Consider the following 27,792-nt stretch of genomic DNA (forward strand, 5'->3'; position numbering starts at 1 on the left):
ATAGGCACCACCACCATGTAGTATAGTACTCCCAGCAGATTTCCAAGAACAGTCCTGATGGGATGTAATTAAAATGAAAGATTTTGAAGGTTATGTTGCCGTTCGGGAATTTGATAGGCTTGCCCGAAGAGGTGAGCCTGTCAAATTCCTGAACCACATTAAAATTTATATTCCTATACTGTGTTTCATCTGGCCCTTTTGTCTTCTACTTAGTGTTGTGATCATCAAGGTCTCATATAAAGAGTTCATAGTAATTGGTGCCAATTGTGAACAGTGGGTTAAGCCTGGGGTAGCCAACTCCAGTCCTCGAGAGCTACCAACAGTTAATGTTTTCCAGATCTCCTCACAGAATCACAAATGAAGTAATTAGCTGTTAGGATCTGAGGGTATCCCCGCCAACCCTAACTCCGTTGCCTCAAGCTGGAATCAATGGTAGTGTGCAAGGCTAGGCTTCACCTGGGCCCGTCTCGGCTGAAGGGCGAATTAGGTCCGCCCCACTCCGCTACAGGCAGGTCTTAGGGATGGACAACACTACCACCGAGGCCAGGAGAGGACAAGGGGAAAACTAGCTAACACCAGAAATGGCGGGGAAGCTCAGAGCCCCTGCGGAAGGTCGACACAGGAAGATGGTGACACAGTGGTAATTTCCTTGTTAACCAGACTAGGGAGGTAAAGGTGGACGCAACCATGCGTAGTGATCTAATACAATGACAAAATATAATAGGCTAGGTGAAATGCCTAATAGCAACAATGCTAAACGCTGGTACCAATAATGACAATAGGGTACTCTTTACCTAGCACGGCGCCCACGATTTTGATCGTGGGCATCGCAGGTAAAAAAATTGCGGGCATCGCGGCCATTGAATGCACTAAAAATCGGGTGCGACGCGACCGACGCGATGCCCAAGATTTCCCATAGGGATCAATGTTAAATTTCTCAATTGACCCGATTTTCATGTTCAATGCCTCAATGGACCCGATTTTTAAATGGCCCACAGAGGCCAAATAGCCACCCTGAAGTGTGAAATGGCCCCCACAATTGTTAACGCCACCCCACGATCAACGTCAACCCGAAGCGTGGCGAGCGCAGCGAGCCCGCGAGGGGCGGCGGTACGCGTCCTACAACCTTTTCATACCCCCACTATCCACGTCGGCGTGGAGTTGAGAATAGAATAGTGTGGCGAGCACAGCGAGCCACCGAGCCCGAAGCGTGGCGAGCGCAGCGAGCCCCACAAGGGGACGCGGATACCTTCACAGGTAAACGCGTCCCTTCGCGGGCTTCACAGGTATCCGCGTCCACTCGCGGGGCACGCTGCGCTCACCACGCTTCGGGCTCGGTGGCTCGCCACACTATTCTATTCTCAACTCCACGCCGACGTGGATAGTGGGGGTATGAAAAGGTCGTAGGACGCGTACCGCCGCCCCTCGCGGGCTCGCTGCGCTCGCCACGCTTCGGGTTCACGTTGATCGTGGGGTGGCGTTAACAATTGTGGGGGCCATTTCACACTTTAGGGTGCCTATTTGGCCTCTGTGGGCCATTTAACATTGCTTCCTATGGAAAAATCGGGTCAATTGAGGCATTGAACAGAAAAATCGGGTCAATTGAGAAATTTAACATTGTTCCCTATGGGAAATCGCGGGCATCGCGTCGGTCGCGTCGCACCCGATTTTTAAGTGCATTCAATGCCCGCGATGGCCGCGATGGGCGCCGTGCTAGGTAAAGAGTACCGACAATAGTAATATCCAATGATGTTGAAGAATAAAAGGATATATAACTGGGAGGACCCCAAGGGGCGTCCCACTGGGACTCACGGTGAGACGGGTGTCTCAGCCTGGGACACTCGAGGACCTCGGCACCACTGCTAGCTTCTGCGATATGGAACACTGAAGATGGTGATATGTTCTCAGGATAACAGCAGCTGGTGTCACAGGAAACAAACGGTACAGCGGAACAACGACCCACAGGAAGCCAGACACAAAATAGCTAGACCGACTGGAAACCAGGAAGACTCACTATATCCGGCGTCGGTCTGAGGTAAGGAAAAGGTATATATATCTGCCTGGGCCAATCAACTAGAGCGGGGACCGCCCTCTGATTAATCACCCCCATGTGTGTTTGTATTTCACGCCTGCCGGCGGCCACCTGGCGTCTCCGTCGCCTAGGCAACCGCAGCGGGGAGACAGGAGCCGGTCTGCGTCGCAGTTGCCTGGCGACCGCAGCTGGAAGTTCGGGCCCGGAGGTACGCTGACGTCCCGGCTGCTTAGCAACAACCGGGACGCACACTCCGGGACCCAACGGAGCATCAGGGGAGCTGACGCCGCCGGTCCCAACAGTACCCCCCCCTTGAGGAGGGGTCAACGAACCCTTAGCGCCAGGTTTCCCGGGAAACCGTTGAAAAAAGGCTTCTTTTAACCTAGGGGCATGGAGGAACTTTTCCGGAACCCAGGACCTCTCTTCTACCCCATAATTCTTCCAGTGTACAAGAAACTTAAGCTGCCCCCGAACCTTTTTGGAATCCAACATTTTTTCTACCACAAACTCTCTATGTCCTTGAACCAAAACTGATCTGGGTTTTTTAACCTGTCTGGTCCTAGACTGAGTGGAGGAAAACACGGGTTTAAGGAGGGAAGAGTGAAACACATTATTGATCCTAAGGGATTGAGGCAACAATAATTTGAAAGATACAGGATTCACTCTTTCCAGGATCAAAAATGTCCCAATAAATTTGGGACCCAGTTTCGAGGTGGTCTGACGGAGCTTAATGTTTTGGGTGGAAAGCCACACCTTTTGACCTACCCTAAACTGACACGGTCTCCTATGTTTGTCTGCATATACTTTGGAGACAAGTGATGCCCGTTTCTGGGCCGCATGAATCTTTTTCCAAGACCTCCTTAGTTGGGTTACAAAAGAAGAAGAAGAAACATTTGAAGATACCTCAAATGCGTTATGTTTAGGATGCATCCCGGTGTTGCAGAAAAAAGAACTCTTTCCTAATGCTGCATGGCAGGAATTGTTGTAGGAAAATTCTGCCAGCGGGAGTAGCTCCGCCCAATCACTCTGGCATTTCGAGACAAAACACCTTAAGTACTGTTCTAAAGTTTGATTCACCCTCTCTGTCTGACCGTTGGATTGGGGGTGATACCCGGAAGAGAGGCTTACATGGATACCCAGAGAAGCACAAAAGGACTTCCAGAATCGGGCGACAAATTGAGATCCCCTGTCTGAGACTATATCTTCTGGCAAACCATGGAGACGGAATATGTGTCTGACAAACAGGAGAGCCAGTTCTTGAGCACTGGGAATTTTCCGTAACGCTACAAAATGCGCCATTTTACTGAACCGATCTACGGTAACCCAGATGGTATTGTAAGAGGAAGATGGAGGCAATTCAACAATGAAGTCCATAGAGACATGGGACCATGGTCTATGAGGGACGGCCAAAGGATGGAGCTGTCCAATCGGTGACCGTCTGGAGGACTTATTTTGAGCACAGATATCGCAAGACATCACAAACTGGTACACATCTTGACGAATGCTAGGCCACCAGACAGCTCTAGACAGAGATTCCAGAGTCTTCTTTATACCAGGATGGCCAGAAACTTTGGTGGAGTGGAAATCCTTGAGGACTTGTTTGCGCAGCCCTTTGGGAACAAAAAGACGTCCGGCTGGCGTGTTTTTAGGAGCCTGCGTCTGAGATGCAATAACCCGAGAGGCCAAATCTTGAGTGAGCATAGTGATAATGATGGAAGGTGGAACAATCGGTATTTCAACGGGTCTGGGTTCTTGAACAGGCTGAATACTACGGGACAGAGCATCAGCTTTAACATTCTTAGGACCCGGCCTGAACGTGATAACAAAGTTAAAGCGGGTAAAAAATAAGGCCCACCTGGCTTGTCTGGGGTTCAGACGTTTGGCGGCTTCAATGTAGGCCAGATTTTTATGATCGGTGATGATAGTGACCATATGTTTTGCTCCTTCTAGCCAGTGACGCCATTCTTGAAATGCCCACTTAATGGCCAAGAGTTCACGGTTGCCCACGTCATAATTTCTTTCTGCAGATGAGAATTTACGGGAGAGATATGCACACGGGTGGACCTTCCGATCTCCAGAATCCCTTTGTGAAAGGACGGCCCCAGCCCCAATTTCTGAAGCATCTACTTCCACCAAAAAAGGTACCTCAGGATCAGGATACCTCAGGATGGGAGCCGAGCAGAAGGCTTTTTTTTTTAAATCTCAAAGGCGGACATGGCTTGAGTAGACCAGTTTTGTGGGTCAGCTCCTTTCTTCGTAAGGTCCACGATAGGAGCCACAATGTCTGAGAAGGAGCGAAGGAAGCGGCGATAATAATTCGCGAAGCCCAAGAATCGCTGCACAGCTTTGAGACTAGAAGGGCGAGCCCAAGAGAGAACGGCCTGAACCTTACTTGGGTCCATAGAGAACCCCTCAGGGGAAATAATGTAACCCAAAAATGCAACTCGGTCTACCTCGAACTCACACTTCTCCAACTTGGCGAATAAATCATTCTCACAAAGTTTTTGGAGCACCATTTTCACATGTTGCCGATGTTCCTGAAGGCTTTTAGAATAAATGAGAATATCATCGAGGTAGACCACGGTGAAGCGTCCTAGGAAGGGCCGGAGGACTTCATTAATAAGATCCTGGAAGACGGCAGGGGCATTGGACAAGCCAAAAGGCATTACGAGGTATTCGTAATGGCCCGTATGTGTGTTAAATGCCGTCTTCCATTCGTCTCCTTTGCGGATCCTGATGAGGTTGTATGCCCCTCTTAAATCAATTTTAGAAAACACCACCGCCTCCCGGACTTGATCAAAAAGTACAGAAATTAGGGGTAAAGGATATGAATTTTTAACAGTAATTTTGTTCAGGCCCCGGTAATCAATACATGGGCGTAGAGACCCGTCTTTCTTTTCGACAAAAAAAAATCCTACATACAGGGGATTTGGACGGGCGAATAAAACCTTTGGCTAGGTTTTCCTGGATATAAGAATCCATGGCTTGGGTTTCTGGTATAGAGAGTGCATATAGGCGGCCTTTGGGCAAGGAAGCACCAGGGATGAGTTCAATGGCACAATCGAACGGTCGGTGCGGAGGTAAAGTGTCTGCTTCTTTCTTTGAAAAAACATCTGAAAACTCTTGATATTGTGGAGGTAACAAGGGAAGAGGAGGCTGAGTAAGGCGAAGGGGAAGAGACAGACACTTCTCATGACACTTGGGACTCCATCCGACTATCTCCCCTGATTCCCAGTTTATGTTGGGGTTATGTTTTCTCATCCAGGGCAACCCCAGTACCAGTTGTGCCATGGGGCAATGAAGAAGAAAAAAGGAAACCTCTTCAGAATGAAGCACCCCAACTGATAACCTAAGAAGCGGAGTCTGTTGGGTAATGGTCCCGTTGACGAGAGGTAACCCATCAAGACCGTAAACTGAGATAGGAGAATTGAGGGGTAGAAGTGGAATACCTAAGGAAAAGGCTAAACCTAAATCCATAAAGTTTCCAGCAGCGCCACTGTCTAGGAAAGCATTAACCTCCCTGGTGACTACAGAAAAACTGACCTCCACGGGTACTAGTACAGAGTTTAGAGGGGAGAAGCCTGCTAAACCTAAGTGAAGCTCCCCACCCCCACTTAGGCTTGATCTTTTACCGATTTGATAGGGCAAGTCATGGCCCGATGGCCTTGGCCGCCGCAATAAAGGCATAGACCCTTACTTCTCCTGCGATTCTTTTCAGCCAAGGTCAACCGCATTGCCCCCAGTTGCATGGGTTCCTCTTCAGGATCATAAGGATTCTCCTCCTGGGGTTTGGAAGGCCACACACCAGAGGTTTTTTCCCTCTGCCGTTCCCTAAAGCGACGGTCTATCTTAATGGTCAATATCATTAACTCGTCCAAGGACGTGGGTGCCGGATATTGCACAAGGGAGTCCTTGATACGTTCCGATAGTCCGATACGGAACTGGCTGCGGAGCGCGGGATCATTCCAGCCGGAATCAACTGCCCACCTCCTGAACTCAGTGCAATATACCTCGGCAGGACCCCGACCCTGCTTAAGGGAACGCAGATTAGCCTCAGCCGAGGCAGTACGATCTGGGTCATCATATAGGAGACCCATGGCTGAAAAGAAATTATTAACTGAGGATAAGGCCTCAGCATCCGTGGGGAGGCCAAAGGCCCATGTCTGGGGATCCCCTTGAAGGAGGGAAATAATTATACCGACTTTTTGTGTGTCGGAGCCGGACGACAAGGGTCTTAACTTAAAATATAATTTACAAGCCTCTCAAAAATTAAAGAACTGAGAGCGATCTCCTGAGAAACGGTCTGGGAGATTAATCCTGGGCTCTACAGCACGGGACGCAGATAGGGAATGGGCCACCTTTTCGTCTTGTGCATTAACCCGGAGGGTGAGGACCTGCAACCTCTGTGTAAGGTTATGCATCTGACCGGCTAGAACCTGAGCAGGTGATGACTGAGAGGGATCCATCTTCCTCGATGAGAGTGTCAGTGTGGCCGGATATAATGTTAGGATCTGAGGGTATCCCCGCCAACCCTAACTCCGTTGCCTCAAGCTGGAATCAATGGTAGTGTGCAAGGCTAGGCTTCACCTGGGCCCGTCTCGGCTGAAGGGCGAATTAGGTCCGCCCCACTCCGCTACAGGCAGGTCTTAGGGATGGACAACACTACCACCGAGGCCAGGAGAGGACAAGGGGAAAACTAGCTAACACCAGAAATGGCGGGGAAGCTCAGAGCCCCTGCGGAAGGTCGACACAGGAAGATGGTGACACAGTGGTAATTCCCTTGTTAACCAGACTAGGAAGGTATAGGTGTACGCAACAATGCGTAGTGATCTAATACAATGACAAAATATAATAAGCTAGGTGAAATGCCTAATAGCAACAATGCTAAACGCTGGTACCAATAATGACAATAGTAATATCCAATGATGTTAAAGAATAAAAGGATATATAACTGGGGGGACCCCAAGGGGCGTCCCACTGGGACTCACGGTGAGACGGGTGTCTCAGCCTGGGACACTCGAGGACCTCGGCACCACTGCTAGCTTCTGCGATATGGAACACTGAAGATGGTGATATGTTCTCAGGATAACAGCAGCTGATGTCACAGGAAACAAACGGTACAGCTGAACAACGACCCACAGGAAGCCAGACACGAAATAGCTAGACCGACTGGAAGTTCGGGCCCGGAAGTACACTGACGTCCCGGCTGCTTAGCAACAACCGGGACGCACACTCCGGGACCCGACGGAGCATCAGGGGAGCTGACGCCACCGGTCCCAACATTAGCTCCACCTGTGGATCTTTGAAAATGTGTTAGTGAGTAATGAGTGCACCTTTGCAGCAAATAGATTGTCTGGAAAATGTAAACTGTTGGTAGCTCTCAAGGACTGGAGTTGGCTACCACTGGGTTAAGCAAAAAAAAGCTAATAACTGCACCTTGGCACAACCATGCTGCACAACAGGTGGGCAGATGTAATTTGTGCATAGAGATTGAGATGTGAGATCCAAGACACACCCACAAGTCAGAGTGGTGACATGCAATCACATTGCTACTGGCCAGTTCCCACAGAAAGCCCATTTCGGCCAAAATACTTCTGACTGGCCAGACTGTTGATATTGACAGTTTTTACACAATACTTAGCTTTACAGATTAAAACCACGTCTGCTCCAAAGTAAATTATACTCATGACCAACGTAATGTATAAATGTTTATAGTTGTCATGATAATCCTGCAATATTATCAAAATGTCATCAATATATCTCATGTATCTAAGAATGTTCTTCATATTGTGGGGTAAGGATTCCTATTTTCCAGTGATGTAACTGTATCTATCTGCCTTTTGTCTGTTGTTGTTTTGTTTTTTTATTCAGAACAGGAACCCATTTATCTGCTGTTTGTGGGAAATCTGCCTAACAATGTGCATGAGGTTGGTACCCAACAAGTACATGTATCATAGATAAAAATATATGTAAGAATGGGTTGGGTACATGATTCCGGCAGTCAGTATCCTGGGTCAGGATACCGACAGTCAAAGGGGTCGATCCTGTTAGGTGCGGATGAATCATCACGGCACCGGGCGCAGTTTACTGTGGACTGAATTCGCATAAAAGTGCTCGCACCTCCATAGGGTTGCACGTAATTTTAACCAAATTCGGCCCAACGAAGGGTGTGAGATCGGCTTAATTTGGGTGCCGTTTCCAACGTTTAAACAGAACCCGAACGGCACCTAATCGGCGCTAATAGAATCAACCCTTAAATGTCAATGAATCCCCATCTAACCTTAATAAAGCCCTACTGTGATTTCCCTGTACAAATGGCCTCTAACCTAAGGCTCAACTACTGTATAGTGACACCCAACACAAACTCCAAACTCCAGCCGCTCATGGACACTTGTGTCTTGACCCCTCTATCTCTCATCAACCCTCTTACTAATAGAAAATGGAGTCTCTTATGTTTGGCAAGACTGAAATCTTTGTGTATGATGACACATCTATATCTGAAGTAATAAATTGTTATTATCAGTAACAATTTATAACTTAAAACTGCTGGTGTTACTCATAGCAACTGATCAGACTCTACCTATTCACAGTCTGTAAAATGTGCAAGGTTGTAGCGATGGTTGCCTCCCCTTCATGTACCTCAGGGCCGTAACTAGGTACATATGTGCCAGCGATACCTTGCCCACAGCGCATCTGCACTGCGGACACATCCACTGGCACATACCTAGTCTGCAGAGGGCCGCCAGGCTGGAGAGGTGCTATCCAAGCTCTGCATGCTTCTACCGATTCTGGCTTCACATGGGCTCATGGGGTTGGAGCTACATGGATCTTGGTTGGGCGGAGCTATGCAGGACTAGCCAGGGGTGGAGCAACACAAGACTGGGCCCTATCTCCGGAGCATGTGCAGTGCAAATTATGCAAAATGCTTATGCAAATAAAATGTTTCATCCCTGAAGTGTGCGTCTGCATCTGCATTTTCCCATTATTGTACAGGCACAGCATCTTGTCACAGCATCCTGTCCATACAGTCACAGCATCCTGGAACCTGTTAATGCATAACTCCCAACTGTCTCACATTTAACAGAACATTCCTTATTTTTGGGGGGTGCTGTAAATGCTGCTCAGTAAAACAATAGGTGAATACTAACCTGTATGCTCAAGGTTAGTTTTATAATAATTTTTTTTTCTTAAACAATTTCTTGGCTGTATGTATGTAAAATCACCAGTCAAAGGTTTTTGAAGATACCAATTTTTCCAGTATTTATAAAAATTTGCAGCTTTTAGTCCAGTGTATAAACAGAAATACAGTGCTGTACTGTATTATTGAACAAGTAATGGGTTACGGGGCTCATTTGTGATAGGTCTCATCAGGGCCGGTGCAAGTCACCGGAGCGCCCCAGGCGAGTCGGGGTGGGGGCGCCCCGGTGCCGGAGGGAGGGGGGGTGGTACCTGTATAAAAAATTGCTGCCCCGGCGTCCCTGCAGTGCTGGGGCGGTCAGGGGTGTCCGTGCCGTAGGGGTACCTGCGGCGCCGTCATGTGTATAAAGCTGGCTGCGGCCGGCGGGGTCCCTGTAGTGCAGTGGTGGCCAACCTGTGGCTCTTGAGCCTCATGCGGCTCTCCTCCTTGTAAAGTGCAGCTCCTGCTCCCACTGCTGCCCGCCGACCACCGTCTGTCCCAGTCCCCCCTGCTGCCGGTTCCCTGAATCCCTTCTCCTTCTGAGGGGAGGAGAGCGCGCATCGTGCATCTCTCCTACCCCTTATTGTGCATCCTTGTGACTGGGCCGTCCGCCAATCAGAGCTTGTGGGCCAGCAGCCAATCAGGAGCCGGCCAGCGAGCTTTGATTGGTGGGCGGCCCAGTCACAGGGAAGTGAGGGGGAAGGAGACGCGCGGTGTGCTGGGTGACATGACAGGAGGACTGCAGGGGGACACCAGACTGTCCTCTCCTCACCTGGCATCCAGCAGCAACAATGGTGAGTGCTGCTGCTGGGAAATTTGCACTGTGGGGGCATAGCAGTTTGTGGCACTGTGGGGATATAGCAGTTTGTGGCACTGTGGGGGAATACCAGCTTTTTGGCACTGTGGGGGCATACCCGGCACCGTGTGGTGCATACCTGGCACCGCGTGGTGCATACCTGGCACCGTGGGGGGCATATGTGTATCTGGCACTATTGCATATTTGTATCACACCCACCCAAGTGGTCAAAATAGACTACGGCTTTTTTTTTTGGCGCATGTGCCTTCGGCGCACGCATGATGCTGGCTCTTTAGCTTGACTACCGATATTTTTCGTCTCTTTACCTCTGACCGGTTGGCCACCCCTGCTGTAGTGAATAGCAAATAACTAGCGCTTCCGATGCCGCCCCGCGCATAGCACTAGTTATTTGCTATTCACTACAGGGACCCCCGCCGGCCGCAGCCAGCTTTATACACATGACGGCGCCGCAGGTACCCCTACGGCACGGACACCCCTGACCGCCCCAGCACTGCAGGGACGCCGGGGCAGCAATTTTTTTACACAGTTCGCTGGGGGTGAGGGGCGAACTGCCGCCCTCCAGGTGCCGGCGCCCTAGGCAAATGCCTAGAGCTGCCTAGTGGTGGCGCCGGCCCTGGGTCTCATAGTCAATTAAATCTGAGCAGGATCAAAGGGCCCCATACATCAGCAATTAATTGTGACAATTTTCAGATATGGAGATGATTGCCACAATTAATTTTAGATGTGTGGGCTCCCCTTTTGGTAATCCCAATCAAAATCGCCAATCGATTGCTTAATCAGGTTTTTAAACATGTTTAATAATCTGGTTTTATCTGCAGATCTTTTTTATATGTGTGGGCATTCCCAATTCGTCTTCTTCATCTATTTACATTATGAACAGCTGAAATGACAATCGATTGGGCAATTTCCAGATATGAAGATGCAATCTTTAGATGGAAAAATCTGCCGATCACTGAAATAAATCTGTAATGTGTGGGCAGATAGATTGTAAAATCCATATATCTGGCCAAAAAATCCCTGTATCTGGAAATCCATAAATTGTGATTGCTGATGTATGGGGCCTATTACTGCCCAGGATTACATTGTAAAATGTGATCCTAAGGGAAGGATGTATGTCCCTACATAGGCAGCGACAGGAGCTCCAAATGGAGCCCATCCCTGCATTGTGATCTGCCGGGTGCTGGGGGGCCCTGTGCATGTGTGGTCAGCGCTGACAAACCGTTGAACATTAAGGCAAACTGTCTGGCAAGCGGAAATGTGCTGAAAGTTACATAATTGGGCACCCAAACTGCACTTTTTGGGTCACAACCAGCACTTTATTAGGTTTACCCATTTTACACCAAACCCGGTCGGTCTGAGATGAAAAATATGATTGAATATCTCCCCTCCCCCCTTGATCTTCTATCACTATGTCACAACATGCAAGTATTTAGTGTTACCTGCTTGTAAAATCCTGCTGGCTCTGTCTATTGCTGTCTGTGTGATCTGAGCTCTGCTGATTAGTTGCAACACCTGGTGAATCTCTCCTGCAGGAGAGTTCAGTGTGGACTGACCATGCTCAGCCTTCATTGATTAGGGCACCTGTGAGTAATTAGTTCCCTGTGTTTCCTATAAAAAGGCAGTCTCTGGCAGACAGAGGCTGCCAGAGTATAGGCTCACAACCTGCTCCAGCGTTCCCAGCGCTTAGTCTGATATCCAGTGTTACCAGTTTATGATTCCGGCTATTCTCCTGCCTGCTCCCTGTGTACTACATCCGTGACATCCAGTGTATGACCTTGGCTTGTTCTGTGACCATTCTCCTGCCTGCTCCCTGTGTACTGCATTCGTGACATCCTGTGTATGACCGTGGCTTGTTCTGTGACCATTCTCCTGCCCACTCCCTGTGTACTGCATCCTGTGACTCCCAGTGTATGACCCGGCTAGTACTTGGACTCTTGCTCAAGCCTACTCCTATAGTACCTGTATATGTCTACAAGTTCCTGACCCGGCAAGTCTGACCATGAGTATTCCAGAGCTTGCCCTGCCTTACGCCCAGTGTTTACCAGCACCATGTGGGAAACCTGACCAGGGGACCGCGACCGGCGTACCGAGTGCAGTGAAGCCCAAATCCCGCTTGGAGGGGTCACTGGCGAAAACCACCGGTACGGTTAGACCCCGCACCCCTGAGTCAGGTCAAGCCAATTCCCGGTCTGGCATTCACCGTCCGAGTCAAAAGCCGTGACACACTAGATGGGAGATAAGGAACGATAAACAATGAATTGCCAATGCCTATGATTTATATTTCTTATCTCTATTTATCTGTTCTTTGCTTTCAGACGCAGAGTACATTGAGACTGTAAACTGCAGGACTTTTATTAAAAACGGGAAAAAAAATTCAGTAAAAAAAAAAGCAAATGCATCTACTAGCACCTTAAGTGTAACCAATGTGGTGCAATAAATCATAAGTAAATGTCCCAGTTCCAATAAAATAGGAATTTGGTACTCACCGATAATTCCCTTTCTCCGAATCCGAAGGGGACACTGAAGTACTACGCTGGGGATAGTGTGGTGTTATGGAGGAGTTGGCACTTTAAGAACTTGAAGTGTGGTGTGGCTCCTCCCCCTCTATCCCCCCCTCAGACTCCAGTCTTAGTTACTGTGCCCGAGAGGAGAAAAGAGACCAGGAAACCTCTGACAGAGAGAGAGAGAATGAAAACAAGACACGAAACAAAAATAAGTCAAAAGAACTTACATACAGACCATCGCATGCAACACAACCTGGCCACATGCGACCTGTAAAAACCCCTCCCTTACCAGAAGACCAGTGCCGGGAGGGCGCTCAGTGTCCCCTTCGGATTCGGAGAAAGGGAATTATCGGTGAGTACCAAATTCCTATTTTCTCCTTCATCCTCTGGGGACACTGAAGTACTACGCTGGGGACGTCCCAAAGCCATCCCCACGGGCGGGAAGGCGCTGGGCATCCTGAAGCACCGCGCGGCCAAACCTAGTAGAGGATGCCGCGAAGGTGTCAAACCTATAAAACTTAATAAAGGTATTGGGCCCAGACCAAGTGGCTGCCCTACATACCTGAGAAAGAGACACCCCCCTGGCCGCCGCCCAAGAAGGTCCCACCGAACGGGTGGAATGAGCCGAAAGTCTAGTAGGCGGAGGCCGGGAGGCCTGAACATAAGCTTGTTTAATGGTTAGACAAATCCACCTGGCCAAAGTTTGCTTCGTAGCCGGCCAACCACGTTTTGCGGAACAGTATAGGACAAACAGAGAATCCGACTTCCTGAGATCCTTGGTTCTGTCCACATAAACCTGCAAAGTTCTGACCACATCCAGTGAAGCGAACTCTCCTGTCAAGGCCGGAACCACGATTGGCTGATTAAGATGATAAGCCGTCACCACCTTTGGCAAGTAATCCAATCTAGTCCGGAGTTCCGCCCTATCTGAGTGGAACACCAAATACGGAGAACGACATGAGAGAGCACTGAGGTCAGACACTCGTCTAGCCGATGCCAAAGCCAGTAAGATCACCGTCTTCCAGGTAAGTAAACGTAAATCAATAGATTCTAAAGGCTCAAACACCTCCGACTTGAGATAGTCCAGCACCAAAGGAAGATCCCAAGGTTCTTCCGGAGGTCTTACCGGAGGCTGCAGCCTTAGAACCCCATTCAAAAATGTTTGTATTTCCGGCATCAAGGCTAATCGCCTATGAAAGAAAACCGACAAGGCGGACACCTGGACCTTAAGGGACCCTAAACGAAGGCCCGCCTCAAACCCTGATTGCAGAAACCTCAACAATCGGGACAAAGAAAAAACAGCTGTAGGGCACTTGTGTCGTTCACACCACGACACATAAGCCTTCCAAATCCTGTAATAATGCCGGGAAGTAACCTCCTTCCTGGCTCTCATCATTGTGGGAATGACCTCTTTAGGTACCCCACGCCTACTCAGCAGCTCGGCCTCAACAGCCACGCCGTCAAACGCAGCTGCCTTAATTCTTGGTAGACGAATGGTCCCTGTTGCAATAGATCCTCTCTTTGAGGCAGTAGCCAGGGTTGATCTATCAGGAGCCCCTGAAGATCGGCAAACCAAGGCCGACGAGGCCAATTTGGAGCTATGAAAATCACCGTTGCCTTCTCGCGCTTGATCCGTTTGAGTACTAACTGAATCAAGGGTAACGGAGGGAACACATAGATTAGATGGTAATTCCACTCTGCGGTCAGAGCATCCGTCGCCACTGCCTCCGGATCTCGTGACCTGGAACAATACTGAGCCACCTTGCAATTCCGTTTGGATGCCATCATGTCTATCTGAGGTAACCCCCAACGATTGACAATCTGGCCAAACACCTCCGGATGCAGTGCCCACTCCCCTGGGTGCACATCCTGGCGACTTAAGTAGTCCACTTCCCAATTGTCCACCCCTGGAATGAACACCGCCGAGAAGGCCAGAGAATTCCTCTCCGCCCATTGAAGGATCGGGCGTACCTCCTGCATAGCTGCCCGACTGCGCGTTCCACCCTGTCTGTTGATATATGCCACAGCCGTGGCATTGTCCGACTGAATTCGGATCGGCTTCCCTCTGATGAACAGGTCCGCCTTGAGAAGAGCCAGACGGATAGCCCGAATCTCCAGAATATTTATCGGCAGCCTTGATTCCTGCGGAGACCAACGGCCCTGAAAGTGACGTCCCATCACAACCGCCCCCCAGCCCCTCAGGCTGGCATCCGTCGTGATGATAGTCCACTCCCAGACTCCGAACCGACGCCCCTCCAACAGATTGGCCGTGTGAAGCCACCAGTGAAGGGACAGCCGACTGCAGGGTGAAAGAATTACCGTCCTGTGCATGTGGACATGCGAACCCGACCACTGTCTCAACAGATCGAGTTGAAAAGTCCTGGAGTGGAAACGGCCGAAAGGCAGAGCCTCGAAGGAGGCGACCATCTTGCCAAGCAACCGAATGCAAAGGTGCACCGACACCCTCCGAGGACGAAGCACCTGCTTCACCAAGTCCTGAATCGAGGCAATTTTCTCCAAGGGAAGGAAGACCCGCTGTACTTCTGTGTCCAGAATCAGTCCAAGAAACAAAATCCTTTGGGAAGGTACCATCTGGGATTTGCCATAGTTTAGAATCCAGCCATGCCGAATCAAGGTCTGACAAGTCACGTGAAGAGCCTGTTCCAGCTGACTCCTGGATCCGGCTTTTATCAACAAATCGTCCAGATACGGAACAATCTTGACTCCTAGTGTGTGGAGAAAGGCAACCATGACTGCCATTACCTTGGTGAAAAGGCGAGGCGCCGATGACAGGCCAAAGGGCAGAGCCCGAAATTGAAAATGTTGGTCCTTGATTGCGAACCGAAGGAACCTCTGGTGTAAGTCGTAAATGGGAATATGTAGATAGGCATCCTTGACGTCCAAGGATGCCAAATATTCCCCCGGTTCCAGACCTGCCACCACCGAGCGAAGCGACTCCATTTTGAATCTGTGGTACATAATGTACTCGTTCAGCTTCTTTAAATTTAAGATCGGCCTTACCGACCCGTCTGGTTTTGGAACCAGGAAAAGAGGAGAATAAAACCCCTCTTTGCGTTGATCGGTTGGGACATGCATTACCACGCTTGCTGATAACAACCGCTGAACTGCTTGGAGTAGTAACTGAGAGTCTTTTTCCGCATGCGGAAGACCCATCGTAAAAAACTGTTGAGGAGGAGGACCGGCAAACTCTAGTTTGTATCCCCGAGACACGACTGAGAGAACCCACTTGTCCTTGCAGGATTCTTCCCAGGCCTGCCGGAAATCCAGAAGCCGCGCTCCTACTCTGGGATCCCCCAGGTAGGAGGGAAGGGCGTCATACCGCGGGCTTTTCTGGCTGCTTGGCGTCTGCACGCCGGGAGCCAGGGTTAGCGGCGGAGGTGGCGGCGCCAAAGCCTCTACCTCTACCACGGCCCGAGGTAAAGGAACCTCTGGACTTACCTCTAAATTTCGGGGCCCCTCGAAAGGAGCGAAAAGCCGGACCCTGGTAAGGTTTTTTCGGAGGAGGCGCTGAGGAAGGGAGGAAGGTAGATTTACCCCCTGTCGCCTGAGCAATTAATCTATCCAGCTCTGGGCCAAAAAGAACATCCCCCGTAAAGGGAAGAGCTTCCACTGCTTTTTTTATATCCGCCTCCGCCTGCCAAGACTTAAGCCACAAAGACCGTCTGGCTGTAATAGACAGAGCCGAGATCCTTGCCACCAGTGAAGCCGAATCCCTGGCCGCCTCTCCAATATATGCCGCGGATTCCCGCATTTGATCAGCCAACTGAGCTAACTCCTCAGGAGGCCTCTGCTCCTCCAAGCCCCTGGACAAATCCTCTGCCCATTTCTCCATGGCCCTGCTGACCCAGGAGATAACAAAAATAGGACGCAAAGAGACCCCAGCCGTAGAAAAGATGTGCTTAAGCCCCGCCTCCAAACGCCTATCTGGCGCCTCCTTCAGGGCCACCGCTCCCGGAATGGGAAGCGCTGCCTTCTTTGAAAGCTTAGAGACGGAAGCGTCCGCTAACGGCGGGTTCTCCCATTTCGCCCTGGCTTCCGGGGCAAAAGGGTAAGACGCCTTAAAGCGCCTGGATAACTGAAATTTTTTCTCAGGCACTTTCCAAATGTCCAACAGAGGCTTCTCCAACTCTATGGACTCAGGAAAAGTTACCGCAGCTTTAACAGGACGGCCAAAAATAGAAACCGGAGCAGGAGGTTCTTGCTCAGCAACATTAAGAGTCACCTTAATAGCCTGAATCAAGGCCTCTAAACCTTGAGCCTCATCCTGAACACCCTGCTCTTCATCCACAGGTGCAAAGGTATCATCCAACACCTGACACTCCCCCTCCTCTAGAGGGTTAACTTCCTCCTCATCAGAGGTATCAATCCTCAAAACCAAAGGAGCACCCCTTTTTTTAGGTGGAGGGGGGGCGCTGGACTGTGTAGGCATAACGGTGGATTGTACCAGCGAATCCACTGACCTAATCAACTCTCTGGCCCATGAAGGCTCAGCAGAAGACATAGTAGACAGATGAGAATGTAAAATCTCCCTGTCCCTACGAGACGCTGCCAGCTCAGAAGCTAAGGTAGCTAACACACTTGTAACCCCTTCAGCATTAAGGAGAGCAGCTTGCTGTTGAACAGCCCCTCCTTTATAGCAATCCTTACACAGTGACACACCTTTCACATGTTGTGTAAATTGCTGATTACACTGAGTGCAGGTGAACAGCTTCTGAGAAGCCTTAGAGCCAGAAGCTTTTGTAGCCATAATGCAATCCAATACAAACACTTCCTTCACTCAGCACACTCTAACACAGCCACACAGATAGCAGTGTAAACCCAGCAGTGTAAAAGAAGGAAATACAATAGGGGGAGAGGAGCTCACCTTCCCCGAATTAGCCCACCTGAATACTCCAAGCGGGGACTCCTAAAAAGGAGAACCCCTTCACTCACCCAGCGCAGTGACACAGTCTGTCCAGTCTGGGATGAAAAACGCTTTGCTGTCCTGAAGCAGAAGGGCTCTGAAGAGGCACAACAAACAGAGGAAGGCAGCGTGGGCTTTAGGAAGGCAGCGTTTGCCGCACTGAGGATTTTTAACCTGGAGGAGACGCCCATGACACGCCTCCTCCTTCCTCCGTCCCAGCGTGCGCTGAGGACAGCGGCGCTGAGACACAGTCTGCCCCTCAGCTGGACCAGCGCGTGACTGTGATCCAGCAGTCACCCGGCGCCCAGCGCCCCAGTCCTGATCTCTCCGGCGGGTGACTAGCCAACGGAGCAGTAACACAAGCCGCGAGCGGCTGTGGCTGCTTCCCCACACCTAGAGTGCAGGCGGCTGAGGTCAGCAGCGTGCACCGCACGCAGTGCCGCTCTGACCTCCCAGAGAGCTTTATACACACTGCAGGCAGCCAGTCTAACACTCAGGCTGCCTGCACACTTCTATATAAAACAAAAAACGGACAACCAGAGACCCCTGCGGGAGCCTCTGGCCCAGGGATCCTACTCCTCCGGGCACTAAACTAAGACTGGAGTCTGAGGGGGGGATAGAGGGGGAGGAGCCACACCACACTTCAAGTTCTTAAAGTGCCAACTCCTCCATAACACCACACTATCCCCAGCGTAGTACTTCAGTGTCCCCAGAGGATGAAGGAGAAAAATAAGTGTTTGTGCTTATCTGAACCAGCAATGATAGAAGTATCCAATTGCAAACTCCATCGATTACAGAAGATCTGTACATACCTCCATATACTGTATCTTAAAAACACTTACCCCTTCAGGGAAAGGAATTGGAGCCAGCACTCAGCAGTTGGTAAAAGAAAAATAGTGTTTTAATGCAAAGACATAGTTGCAATGGTGACAGCTGTTATCCTGACAGCTGTTTCAACTGCTCCTTGGTAGTTTTCAAGATACTGTATCTTATATATACAATAACTGTGCCATTGGAATGGATGTGAAAGAATTGAGACCACCAATAAAACCAATAACTTTACAATGTTCTCATTGTGGAAATGGAAAATATAAAACCATAAAGTGAAATCTGCTCTCCTTGATTATATTTCCAAGATACATAGGGTAACATGTAGACGGGGGGGAATGTATTTACCACTGTTCTCTGGTTCTGTATTTCTCTATTTCCCTGCAAAGTAACATTTGGTTATTTTCCCCAGAGACATATAAAGAGTTTATTTCAGAAATACAATGCGGTCAGTCTTCAGCTGAAGTACGAAGGATGCAGATGGTGAGAATATTACTCTACCTAGCAACATACTGGGGGCCATATTCTCTAAGCTTCAAAAGTGATAAAATGGAGAGTGATAAACACCCAGCCAATTAGCTTCTGTCTGACAATTTTTAAACACAGTCTGTGACATGGCAGGTAGGAGCTGATTGGCTGGCTGTTTATTACTCTCCATTTTATCACTTTGAAGCTTAGAGAATCTGGCCCTACTGTATATGTTATTACAGTATATACTCTGATAAGTGCTAACTTATTGGCCTTTTAACTAGTGCTTCCTAGAAGGACACTGCGACTACACCTCACGTTTAATAATTAGTAAGATTACAATTACTTATATCCCTTTCACATTACTTAGCCAGGTCCCATCCGGCTCCAACCCGGGTCCTGCTGTTTCACATTAAATCCGGGTCGACCCGGGTTTAACCTTTCTTATTACCCTGGCCGCCGCACCTTCGACCTGGGTCGACAAGTCACCAACCCAGCAATTATCTAGGTCCGAGGTCCGGTGTGAAAGGGGTATTGCATAGCGCCAGCATATTCCTTTTACGTTACAATTTGGTACAAATAAGCTCTGTAGAAAGCAGGCATTGATATACAAGAATAAGTGCTACCTATTACTGGTCCAGTAAGATTGCAGAGGTTCTTGGTGATCCAGTCACTGAGCAGTGTTGGCCAGGAGTCAGTGGGATGTGGGTGTAAGAGAAACTATGTAAAGTTATGTCAGTTGGTGGCAGTTGCCGTGCCTCCCCTATTTGAACTCCTCTGGAGCCACCACTGACCCCACCCCCTACCTTGATGATTACAGATTCTTTGGGCAGTATTCAATGTCCCTAATCGTGATGTGCAGCGAATCCTGTTTAGGATTCGCTGCACATTCGCCATGTTCCAGAGGGCTGGAGCCCTCGCTGGCACAGTATTCAATGAGACAGGGGCTCGCTGCCCCTGACCGCGAATGTGAACCCCTGCGGCGGCCTGAAGACGGCGGCAGGCAGGGAGATGGAAGTATCCCTGCCTGCCCCAGAACGTATGTGGGGGGGGAGGTGGGCTCCCGGGAGCCAGGTAGCACAGGCTGCCCCCCCGGGAGAAGAACTGGTATATTGTCTATTGGGAAAATTCTAGTCTGCGCTCTTAGCTGCCTATACTCTTTCAAAAACAGAGGAGACCACCCAGTCTCCTTACAATGGACAGTAAATGTGGAAGAAATGTTTTGAAATAAGAATACGGGCGCTATTTATTACAAAATATAAAGAAAAGAGAGGCTAGTACTCCCCTGTAACTCCCAGTAGATTCAGATGTGGTTCTCCGTTGTGTTTTTCTTATTGCGACATATGAAATGACAAGAAAGAGAAAAAGAGGGCCGTTCCCCTCGTGTAATCCTGTTTTGGGATTTCAATCACTTTGTACTATGTTATGGACAATATTTTTATGTTATCCAATTTTTAATACGTCAGGTATCTCCCCCTCACAATCACACTCACAAGAAGAGCAGATCACTATCGCATTTGAAAATGATACTTCCAGGGTCATCAGAAAACTGTTCTCAGCTGATATGAGCCGGGGTGCTCCCCCTAAACCATGTACTCACAGTATAGTAGATGTCAAAGCGCATAGAGCAGGTTCTTTCTCCTGTGGGTTTTTCCTCTCGAACCAAAGAATACAATTCTGGATTCTTGTATGTTTAAACAAGTATCCTTTATTGTAATATTTACAATTAAAAACAGAACTAGATAGAGTGAGGCTATTAGGCTGTGTGGAACCGGTTAGGGCTGGACGGAATGATGTTATGAAATTAGTGGAACAAGTCTTACCGGGGCCCCTGTTCCTTGTCCACGTCCTTTTCCGCTCCACCAGCTGTTTGCCTCCTCTAGTGTAAACAAAGGGAACTCCACCGACGCGTTTCAAACTTTAATGGTACCTTTTCAAGGTGTGTCTGTTCCCTCTGCCTTCCGGATATATATAGCACCTTAATTCCTATCCCAGGTGCAGATGTTCTGGTCCTGATTGTGTCCCTGTATAGACTTAATCTCACCATAGGGAATCCATGGCAAGATATAGTTCATACAGGTTTCTGGTGATGGGGTAGCGGCTTCTCCCGTTGCCGCGTCACTTCTGGTGACGCGGCCGCGGCTTACCCGTCGTCGCGTCACTTCCTATTGATGGTATCATCATTCTGGCACTGTAACTTCCAGTCGCGGCATCCTCGCGTCACGTCACATCCGGAATTCTTTCCCTGACGTTGATCACCCTCTGGCTTCCTGATTATGCGTTCCAGCGGTTTTCTTCCTAGTCACATGTGTGCGTTCCATATGCAGTCACATGGCCTGCTTTATCCTGCGTTCTTTGTGTGTTAATGTCATTTGGGCAGATTCAGTTCTTTTTATTCTCAGAACCTATTTGGAATATTAGAATCAATTTAGCAGCACCAGTTTCTTTTTCAGCAGCAAAGGCATATATTGACATAGCAACACAAGTATTCAGCAGCATATCTGGGCAATATTTTAGCAGCATCATTATTAGGGCGGAGTGAAAAAACTGAAATTGAGAAATTCAAAATCGGCTAGTGTGGGAAAGTTGTGACTTGACCTGAATAAGAAACGTGCAAAAGCATTTTGATCTAAGTCAACATCTTCTGTTCTGGCAAGAGGCCTAAAGTTTCACTTTTTAGGTGAAAATGACGAAACCTATGAAGATGCTCCAATCTAGTTATAATTATGTCAGGATGTCTTAGAGTGGTTCATTAATATACTTTAGCATAGTAAAAAACAGTACGAGCTTGTCCTAGTGCAAAGTGACTGACTGGCGGGAGAAAAAATCCCTAATAATTGACCCATTTTCATGGTCACAATTGTGAATATTGTGTGTTTTCTCCTGAACGTGTTTATAATAGAAGAAGCACAAATACTCTTAATGGAATTTCATTGACACTGTGTGAAATATAACACTGCATAATAGCCCTTAATCAGACCTGATCGCAGTACAAATTTGTTCTCAAAATGGGCAAAACAAATGCTGCATTGTAGGTGGGGCAGATGTAACGTGCTGAGAGAGGTAAATTTGGGTGGGGTGTGTTGAAACTGAAATCTAAACTGCAGTGTAAAAATAATGCAGCAGGTATTTACCCTGCACAGAAACAAAATAACTCAACACAAATCTAAAGGTGGCCATACATCTACAGATCGATTGTCAGATCTGGCTGGTTGGAACAAATACCTGGTAATATCTGAATGACAGTTTTCCAGCATTTCAAAGCAAAGTGCTCTCATCCATTACCAGTATTTTGTTCCAAACAGACAGATCGGACAATAAATCTGTAGATGTATGGCCACATTAACTCCCTCTGCACATGTTACATCTGCCCCACCTGCAGCTGCATTACAGCATATAATTATGCCAAAGATAAGCCAATATATTAACAGTTAAATACATTAAAGTGCATTATGCTGTAATAAGTATTGCTGATCAATCCTGCCTAGCAGGGCTGTCTTTTTGTATGGGCTTAATGGGCACTTGCCCAGGTTCCCCAGGCGTATAAGGGCTCTATGTTGATAGCTGAGGATCCCCTTTTTCCAGGAATACCAGAATTATGAAAATCGGCCCTGGGGAACTGCAGATATCCAACTTCAAAGCAGCAGTCCACATCCGACCTGTTATTTACAATTTCCAGTCATATTTCTCAGGTTCTCTCTGACACTAGCGGCTTGTCTCTATCATGCCCAGAACCAGAGATATCAGCCTTCAAGCAGCCGGTCCCTGCTCCAGCTCCAAACGTCTGGTGTAGTTTTATATTTTTGTCAATGGATTGCTCTGGCTCCTGATCTCTGATACCCAAGTTCCCAGCACCTCCGGAAAGTTGGGACTCTAGGTTTTTATACTAGGCTAAGAAATCTTTTTCCAGATAATGGCGATATCTGCAGTCAAACAAGCTGCCCTTCCACCGGAAAATGATGAATATTAAGCCCACTCCATTATCCAACCGTCCCCTGTGTATAAAACACCCCCTACCTCCCTGGAATTCATTTACAAGGGACCCTTCATTCAGCTCAGTGCCCCTTCTACACGTTAGTGTTCTCCCTCCCACCACCTGTGCAGTTAATTAGTAATTAGCAAAAGTTACTGCTCCAGGTCCTACATGTTGAATGGAAGATAGAGCACCCCCTGCCACCCGTGGGACATCAAAGCTGCTGCTGATACCACCCCCTACCCCTAGGAGGGGAGAATGGGTAAGGGCCCCAGTGCATTGCTTTGTCCAGGTGCCCACACTGCTGTTAAGACGGCCCTGCTGCCTAGAAATGAACACAGTGATTGGCATATATGTACTGCTGGACACCACCATGATTAACCTGTTATTTTTTGAATCAATGTTCTTGTTTTTTTCCCCTAAACATTAGATGTATTTGTTTATTTATTTATTTACAGTTTCTTATATAGCTCAGCAGATTCCGTTGCGCTTTACAATAGTAGACAGTGATAAAACAAACTGGGTAATGACAGACAGACTTGGGGGTTAGAGGGCCCTGCTGCAAGCTTACAATTTATTACATCATAATGCACTTCAACGTATTTAACAGTTAATATATTGGCTTATCTTTGGCATAATTATATGCTGTAATGCAGCCCAATCATGTTCCCAGTATAGGGGATGCAGCACTGTTTTTCTGTCAATAAACAGAAGTGATATGTAAAATGATACATTAGACAGTTTACACTTATGCTGCTTTCCCACTGCAGACCAGTTTAAAGTACTGGTAATCTTAAATGGTATTTAAAACGGTATTAGCATTCCCACTGCAGCAGATTACCGTTTTAAATACCTTTTAAGTACCATTCCCATTGCAGTGAACTGTGTATAATGTAGAGTGCCTAACCCCCCCCTTCCCCCAGTGTAAAGAGTGCCTAATCCACCCCCCCCCCCCCCAGTGTAAATAGTGCCTAACCCCCCGTTCCTGCCCTGTGCCCACACCTCCCCTCCACTTGTACTTACCTGTGGGCAGTGGGGAGGCAGCAGGGGGTCATTGCAGGGTCCATGCAGCAGGATACAGGCAGTCACAGTGCCTGATGAGACCTAGTAGTTCTCACTTTGCGCATATGTAATGAGTGCACGTGCATACTAATGAGCCACTCATTACATATGCGCATATGTAATTAGCGGCTCATTAGTATGCACGTGCACACATTACACATGCACAAAGTGCGAACTACTAGGTTTCATCAGGCACTGGGACTACCTGGAGGCTAAATAACGTTTAAGAGGCATTCCCACTGCCTCTTAAACGTTATTTAACCGTGTAGGACTCTGCTTTGAAAACGGGTTGAAATACCGTTTAACTTTAAACGGTATTTCAACTCTGGCGCTTTCCCACTGCAGCCTTAAACGGTATTTTGCCCTCAAAAATCGTCAATATACCGTTTTAAGGCTGCAGTGGGAAAGGGGCATTACTTGTAATACTTATTGTAACAGTTACTGTTTTTCAATAACAGACTGCAACAGTTATTTCTTATTTATGTACACATGATTGTCTATCTTACTGCAAAAGAGAGCAGCATAAATCCAATTTCATGTATTTCAGTGACACTGTGTGAAATATAACACTGCATAATGGCCCTTAATCAGACCTGATCGCAGTACAAATTTGTTCTCAAAATGGGCAAAAAAATGCTGGACTGCAGGTGGGGCAGATGTAACATGTGCAGAGAGATTTAAGGTGGCCATACATCTACAGATTTATTGTCCGATCTGGCTGGTTGGAACAAAATCCTGGTAAAAGATGAGAGCAAATGACAGTTGACCATTTGCTTTGAAATGCTGAAAAACTGTCATTCAGATATTACCAGCTGTTTGTTCCAACCGGCCCAATCTGACAATCGATCTGTAGATGTATGGCCACCTTTAGATTTGTGTGAGTTATTTTGTTTCTGTGCAAGGTAAATACCGGCTGCATTATTTTTACACTGTAATTTAGATTTCAGTTTCAACACACCCCACCCAAATGTAACTCTCTCAGCACGTTACATCTGCCCCACCTGCAATGCAGCATTTGTTTTGCCCATTTTGAGAACAAATTTGTACTGGGATCAGGTCTGATTAAGGGCTATTATGCAGTGTTATATTTCACACAGTGTCACCGAAATTCCATTTAGAGTATTTGTGCTTCTTCTATTATAAACACGTTCAGGAGAAAACACACAATATTCACAATTGTGACCATGAAAATGGGTCAGTTATTAGGGATTTTTTCTCCCACCAAAGTCAGTCACTTTGCACTAGGACAAGCTCGTACTCTCTTTTACTATGCTAAAGTATATTAATGAACCACTCTAAGACATCCTGACATAATTTTAACTAGATTGGAGCATCTTCATAGTTTTCGTCATTTTCACCAAAAAAGTGAAACTTTAGGCCTCTTGCCAGAACAGAAGATGTTGACTCAGATCAAAAAGCTTTTGCACGTTTCTTATTCAGGTCAAGTCACAACTTTTCCACACTAGCCGATTTTGAATTTCTCAATTTCAGTTTTTTCACTCCGCCCTAATCATTATCTTTTATCGTAGCAGCAGTATACATTAATTATATACTGCTATATAGTTGAATGTCAATGATCGCTCAATCAAATTAGTTTTTAATATCAGTTGTACCCAAATATCCTTTTTAGATTTATTGATCTATATAAATGACAATCAAATTTTAACTAAATGTTATCATAAACCAACAGATTCAAACGGTTATATAAACCGATCTAGCGAACATCACGCCAACTGGCTGGACGGAATACCGTTCAGCCAGTTCGCTAGAATAAAAATAAACTGTACCGATAATGTTATCTGTGAAGAACATATGAATGAATTAACAGATAGATTTGTCAACAAGGGTTATGAAATTGCTAAAATTGAGAGAGCAAAAGAAAAACTTCAACATGTTGAGAGAAGTGATCTCCTGACAGAAAAACCAAAAAAGGACACAAGTGAGAAATTTAAGTGGTCCTTCATCTCTCAATACAGTTCGTCTTTTAAAGGTATAGAAAGAATTTTTTATCAGAATTGGAAACTGTTACTACAAGACCCTATACTCATAAATCACATCCCAGAACGCCCCAGTTTTATTTATAGAAGGGCACCCTGTTTGAAAGAAAAATTGGTGACCTCGTATTTCAATGTACCCCCAGCCTTCCACTAAAAACATAGTAACTTATCTCCTAAAAGTTTGAACTTGACCAGTCGAATAGGACCCCCCTCCTTTCCGGGTCCCTCCTTCCCCTCCCTTTTTCTACTCCTTCCCCTTCCTTGTCCTTTTTTTTTTAACCCCCCCCCCTTTTTTTTTTTTTTTTTTTCCTCTTTTCTTTTTCTCTTCTTTATTAGTTCTCTTAAATACTTTATCTTTAAGGCTTCTGTGGCTAATAAAAATGTTGATATATGTATGTATGTATGTATGTATGTATATGTAAGATATATGTATGTATGCATGTATGTGTGTATGTGTGTATATATATGTACATAAATTATTATTTATCCTTGTTTATATGCATTATATCTATACTGCCTTTAAGTATATTATCTCCTTTAAAAACAAAAAACAAAAGAGATGCCTCTATATTTTCTTGATTGTAATGTATTTGGTCCAGGTTTTGGGAACCTCTGCGTACTTTCCTAATTTTTGCATTAATTTGTACATATTTGGACCATATTCTTTACCATGTCTATTTGTCTAACTATTTCTTTATGTATCCATGACATCTCACTAATAAAATTTATTTAAAAAAAAAAAAAGAAAGACAAATTGGTGAAAAGCAGTATAGAAGAAGAACCCTGACAAAGCATACGCACAAGGGGATTTCATAGGTGTGGGTCTTGTTTGATGTGTAGGACTGTAAGGAGTGACACTTCAAAATTTCTAACTTTTACTGTAAATGGCCAAACCCATAAAATAAATAATTTTATCACCTGCAACTCCAGAAATGTGATCTATCTACTGGAGTGCACGTGTAACCTTTTTTATGTGGGGAAGACCCTTTAAAAACTTACGTGCCAGGTTGTCTGAGCACATATATAATATCAGAAAAGGGCTGGACACACATTCTGTACCATCTCATTTTAAACAAATTCACAATAAAAATGAATGCCATCTTAAAAAATGTTTGGGCATTACTCAAATCCTACCCAAAACAAGAACAAGAGATATAGAAAAAAGGTTATCTCAAACCGAAATGGAGTGGATTTTTACATTAAAAACGTTGATTCCATTCGGATTAAACACGGATTTTGAGTTGAAAAGTTTTTTAGAATGAGGTGTCACTCCTTTTTAGTCTTTTTTATTAGTGTCCTTTTTAATACTATGTATTTGTTTATCAGCGTATCTTTAACTTTTTTACCCAATGTTTTGTACCTAATATTGTTATTTACTTTTCTATTTATGTAAATAATGTGCAACTTCTATTGGAGAAGATGGCCCCGCTGTGGAAACACATGCCCGGCCTTGGATGCACTTCCGCCCGGCATCTGTTGCTATGCACGCCGTGATGGCGGCTACAACTTCCGGCAGAAGTGACGTATAGCGAGGGTGAAGTTGTAGTCCGGATTGTGGAAATGCGTCACTTCCGGTGGAAGTAGACGCGGACCTCAGTGATGATACAGGCCGCGTCTTCACGTGCATCCGGAGTTCCATCAGCCACTGAGAGGAACCAATCAGGGCTCAGTGGACTTGATTGCCTAGGATACTTATGGACATTGGGATTTAGTATGCCCCACACTTCTGAAGAAGGACCTACCTGTCCGAAATGCATTAAGTGAGGCGCATACTAACAGACTGATTTGCTGGACTGCTGTCCACCTGCCTGGACCTTTTGTGAGACGGAGGTTACCGGTGCCCGGAGTCCCCTGACTTTAAACATCAAGGAGCCAAGAACGGATTGGAGAAGTTCTTTTGCAGCAGCATTGCCTTTGGAAATTGTGATTTCATGCTTTTTAAATCATCTATATTGTGAGTTCCCTGTATATAATAAATTCTTTTGTTATACGTGGATACTGCACTATGAT

General features: G+C 46.9%; 1 protein-coding gene across 2 annotated transcripts in view; it reads left to right on the forward strand.

The window, feature by feature from the left end:
- Nucleotides 1-27,792, forward strand: part of LOC146009250 (uncharacterized) — a 46,552-nt gene that overhangs the window by 4,363 nt on the left and 14,397 nt on the right. Inside the window, exons 3-4 of one of the 2 annotated variants that reach the window (XM_083149417.1) lie at nucleotides 7,909-7,959; nucleotides 18,695-18,765. In XM_083149417.1, the coding sequence (XP_083005543.1) occupies nucleotides 7,909-7,959; nucleotides 18,695-18,765 (122 nt within the window). Of the gene's footprint in view, nucleotides 1-7,903; nucleotides 7,960-18,694; nucleotides 18,766-27,792 lie in introns of both variants that reach the window. The other variant, XM_083149418.1, reaches the window with a different exon arrangement.

Source organism: Crinia signifera, chromosome 6 (assembly GCF_055691185.1).
Source record: "Crinia signifera chromosome 6, ASM5569118v1, whole genome shotgun sequence".
NCBI lineage: Eukaryota > Metazoa > Chordata > Amphibia > Anura > Myobatrachidae > Crinia > Crinia signifera.